This window comes from Monodelphis domestica, chromosome 2 (assembly GCF_027887165.1).
Source record: "Monodelphis domestica isolate mMonDom1 chromosome 2, mMonDom1.pri, whole genome shotgun sequence".
Taxonomy (NCBI): domain Eukaryota; kingdom Metazoa; phylum Chordata; class Mammalia; order Didelphimorphia; family Didelphidae; genus Monodelphis; species Monodelphis domestica.
This window is the reverse complement of record NC_077228.1, coordinates 110,366,808-110,371,615: the sequence shown is the minus strand read 5'-3', so window position 1 is coordinate 110,371,615 and position 4,808 is coordinate 110,366,808. Positions and strand designations below refer to the sequence as shown.

At 44.8% G+C, this 4,808-nt stretch overlaps 1 protein-coding gene across 1 annotated transcript in view; it reads right to left on the bottom strand.

Annotated features, from left to right (window-relative positions):
- MFSD4A (major facilitator superfamily domain containing 4A) overlaps positions 1-4,808 on the bottom strand; it is a 97,355-nt gene that overhangs the window by 5,567 nt on the left and 86,980 nt on the right. Inside the window, exons 8-9 of the mRNA XM_001371914.3 lie at positions 3,108-3,178; positions 1,856-1,976 (exon numbers count right to left, since the gene is read on the bottom strand). Of these exons, the coding sequence (XP_001371951.1) occupies positions 1,856-1,976; positions 3,108-3,178 (192 nt within the window). The remainder of the gene's footprint in view (positions 1-1,855; positions 1,977-3,107; positions 3,179-4,808) is intronic.

Genomic DNA, 4,808 nt, shown 5'->3' with positions numbered 1-4,808 from the left:
CTACAAAGGGAAAAAAGAGATTAATTATCCAGTTAGATCTATTATTAGTAGGCTATTGATGACCTATTGTGAGGGATTACCCAAGCTTTTTGCTTCTCTTCCCTTTAATTTTTGGTTCTAAATTCTCTTCCTTTTCTCTTCCCCTCTTTCACCTATTAAAAAGGCAAGTGGTGGGGGCAGCTGGGTAGCTCAGTGGATTGAGAACCAGGCCTAGAGATGGGAAGGCCTAGGTTCAAATCTGGCCTCAGACACTTCCCAGCTGTGTGAACCTGGGCAAGTCACTTGACCCCCATTGCCTAGCCCTTACCCTCTTCTGCCTTGGAGCCAACACCACAGTATTGACTCTAAGATGGAAGGTAAAGGTTTTTTAAAAAATAAAAATAAATAAAAAGGCAAGTGGGATCCATTACAAGTATGTATAGTCATGCAAATAAAATTCTTGCATTATCCATTCCCCCCCCCCAAAAGAAGAAAAAGACAGGAATAGAAGAAAATATACTTCGGCCCCACATTCTGAGTCCATCAGTTCTCTCTCATCATGAGTCCTTGGAATTATGGTCAGTTATAGTGTTGATAAGAGTTACCAAGCCCTTCACAGTGGATTATCTTTACACTATTGCCATAACTGTGTAAATTGTTTTGTTCCATTCACTTTATTTTGCATCAGTTTATACAGATCTTCCCAAGTTTCTCTAAAACATTACTATTAATCATTTCTTACACCAGAGTTGTATTCCACCATAACCATATACTATAGCTTGTTCAGCTATTCTTTAATTGATGGGCATCCCCTTGGTTTCCAATTCTTCACCACCCCCAAAACATCTGCTCTAAATATTTTTGTACATAGGGATCCATTCCTTCTGATCTCCCTGGGTGGGGTATGGACCTCGCAGTGGTATTGCTGAGTCAAAGGGTATGTACAGTTTAATAGGTTTTTTGGACATAGTTCCAGACTGCTTTCCAGAATGGCTGGACCAGTTTAGAGTTCTGCCAACTATATTAGGGTACCTGTTTTCCCACAGAGACTACCTCGTCTAATACTATCTATCCTATATCCTCATTTTACAGATGAGAAAACTGAGGCTTAACACCAGAATCACACAGCTGGGACTTGAATCCAGCTCTTCCTGACTCACCCACAGTGCCTTGTACAAGGTAGCTGATCAGTAAATGTTTGATGAATTGAACTAAATTAAACAGGGAAGAAATTTTGTTTTTGTGTATCCTCCCAAGAACCGATTACAACACACAGCTGTGGTGTGGGGTGCAGAGAGGAGGTTTTTGAGAACTCTGTCAAAGGGCATGTGAGGGTGCAGGGTTGAAAAAATAGCTTTTGGGACTCCCCCTGTCTGGGGTCCCAGAAAGGGAGGCTATTCTTGGGAGGCATTCCTACCCTGAAGGAGTTTTTCTTTGCAACTTGGCACTGAAGATTTCTTTGTGAAAAAAAGATTTGGATTAGAGTCAAGTCCCTGAATGGCACAGAGACAGCCAAGTAGGCCCCTGGGATGAGTTCCAGCCAGCAGAGGCGGGAACCAGCTTTTGGTGCCCCAAGCAGGCTGGGGACAGCTTCTTGGCTAAGCATTTTTCTATCAGGGTGGGGTTCCTTGAGCCCAGTTTGGTCGGCGGCCCCTTTTCCCAGCCAAGAATGCAAGCATTAGCCTACCCCGGCCTTGCTCCCTCGGAGCACTACAATTGCATGGTAAGCCAGGAAGAGGGAGAAAGGAAGCAGCAGAAAAATAAACATTTCCTTGCATTTTGCTTGGAACAGGGCACTCGCTCTGCTGTGCTAAGAGCCCTGCTGCCCTCCCATTCTGCTTTCCTCCTCTTATAGAAAAATAGAGCCTTCCCTTACCTGATGAGGGCCTGGAGTATATCCTGTGGAAAAATAGAAGCATGATGTAGAAGGCAAAAGCCAGACAGCCAAAGATCACTCCACACACCAGGAAGCTGTATTTGCCCAGTACATGAATAATCTGCCAAGGGGAAAACACACAGACACAAGAGCCATTTAAACCTAGCCCTGCAGTTGCGTGGGAAGAAACATCTTTCTTGAGCCTTTGATGAAATTTTCAGTCAAGTTCAGGCTCATTCCACTAACATATGGAACAGGGGCTGGCAGGGAACAGGGCCTTGCCTTTAGAGCAAAGGTGCCCAGAGAGGCCAGCAGCCCTACCCTGAGGCCCCTGGTCCAAGTGGCCTCCTGAAGTTCCTTTTACCCGTTAGGCCAGACCCTACTCACTGAATGGGAAACACTCCCATCAGTCAATTAAAAATCATATGAGGGCAACTAGCAACTAGAAGGCACAATGGATAGAGGACTAGGCTGGAAGTTTGGGAGACCCGGGTTCAAATCTGACCCTCAGACGGTAACTCTGTGGCCCTGGACAAGTCACTGAATCCTAGTTGCCTAATCCTTATCTCTTTTCTGTCTTATTGATACTAAAACAAAGTAAGGGCTTAAAAAAAAATCACATTGGGAGTGGCTAGGTGGCTGAGTGGATTGGGAGCCAGGTCTAGAGATCCTGGAAATCCTGGATTCAAATCTGGCCTCAGACAATCTATACCTGCCTTTGCCCAGCAGTGATAGGATGGGCACTAGGAGTGGGACTGGGAAAGAAGAGTTCTGTTCATTCTATGGGACAAAAGTCCCAGTGGGAAATGAGAAGGTGACTGGTTGGCATACAGAATGGTAGAATTGGGCACTTAAAGATAGTCCAGTGACTTTATTTAAATAGTTAAATGATGCCGAAGAGAAAAGGATGAACCTGGAGGAAAAACCAAGTTCAAATCTGGCTTCGGACACTAGCTGTGTAATTCTAGGTGAGTCACTGAAACTCAGCCTCAGTTTAGATGGAGGTAATATGGGCACCTTCCTTGAAGATATGTTTGGAGATCGAATGAGATAACCTATGTAAACCTTGCAAACCCTGAAACACTAAGTGCTAACTAATATTCCAGGTGAGAAGCGGAGATCCCCAAAAGTTAAATCACTTGCCCGAGGCCACAGGTTCCCTGACTCTGAATCTATTGGCTTTTCCCTACCCCACAGCCCCTTCCTGAGGTTCACAGTTCAGGCACCCCTTCCCCCCCCTTCCCCCACATACCAAGCCAATGAACAGCTGGAGTGTCATCTCCCCAATTCCTGCCCCTGTCACCAGCATTGTGGTTGCACAGCCTGGCGCAGGAAGAAAGAAGGGAAAAACGCATTTAGTAATTGTTAGATTGCTTAGGGTAGGCCTCTTCCTTTGGGAATGGAAAGTGGACATTAAGTCCAGCTGAGGTCACTCTTCAGCTAAGTTGTATAAGACGAAATCAGCTCAGTTTTCTTGTTATCACTGAGGTTGTCCTGGTATATGCTATAGACCCCTCCACCCATCCACCCACCCAAACACATACCATAATATCAAGACCTGAGGAAGGAGGTCAAAGGCAAACACTGGTCTGCTAGGAGCTCCAGGGTTCCCACACCTCTGCTTCTCTGACCATAGCATCTTCCTGGTACCAGGCTGGCTTCTGGCTGCCCTTCTTCCTCCTTCCTAACATGCTTAAATACTCACTGTGGGAAGGTATCCCCTTTCCTGTCGCCCCCATAACAGTGAGGTAGGGAGGGGATCTCCCTGTACCCCAGGGGAAGTACCTGGAAGCCCCACCTGAGGCTCCTGGTACTAGCAAGTATGTCAAAGAGTAAATTAGCTGTCAGTTCAGGAGAAGACATGAACTTCTGGTTCCTGTGGTCTTGTCACTCTGTTCCCATGACTATAGTTTTGTATTGTTTTCTTCAGGCTTCTCCCAAGTCAAAAAACTGGAATGATGTCCCATGGCTTATAGAATAGGGTCCAAATGCCTTCAGTTGGCATTCGAGCTCTCCCACAATCTGGTCTCAATTTATCTTTCTAAATGGTGCTGTTAAGTTGTTTCTGTTGTGTCTAACCCTTCATGACCCCATTTGGGGTTTTCTTGTAAAAGATACTGGAATGGTTTGCCATTTCCCCCTGCAGCTCATTTGACAGATGAGTAAACTGAGGCAAACAGGTGTAAGTGATTTGCCCAGAGTTGCATAGCTAATGTCTTTGGGTCACATTTGAACTTGGGTCTTCCTGACTCCAGGAATCCTATTTGCCAGATTTATTCATGTTTACATAGTGTGTGTGTATGTGGTGGGGTGCAGGACTTAACCTCTCCATTAAACAAGATTCATGAATAATTATTATTTTGAAGCGGTAGGGTTTTTGGATATAAACTAGTTCAAACCCTTTGATTTTATAAAAAAAGCTTGCAGAGGTTTAATGATTTCCCCAGACCACGGCAAAAATGTAGAAGAAATCCAATTCCTAATTTCTGCCCTCCCCAGCCCAATGGGTGCAATCCCTCTTCATTGGAATTTTCATAACCCTCTGTGTGCTCTTATTTATTTATACTTGGCTTTGTGCTATACTTATTTGCATAGAATACATGTTTTGGACAACTAAGTGGCATAGTAGATAGAATGCCATGTCTGGAGTCAAGAGGACCTGAGTTCAAATAGGACCTCAGGAACTTACCAACTGTGTGACCCTGGGTAAATCACTTAACCACTTAACTTTGTATGCCTCCATTTCCTCATCTGGAAAGTGGGCCAGAGAAAGAAATGGCAAACCGCTCCAGTATCTTTGCCAAGAAAACCCCAAATGGGGTCAACAAAGAGTAGGACACAACTGAAGACTGAACAACAACCTTAGTCCCCTTGCTGAAAAGTAATCTCCTGGAGGATGACTGTATTTTCTAAACATTGTGTCTCTTCTCCAACACACCCCTCAGGGTAGTGG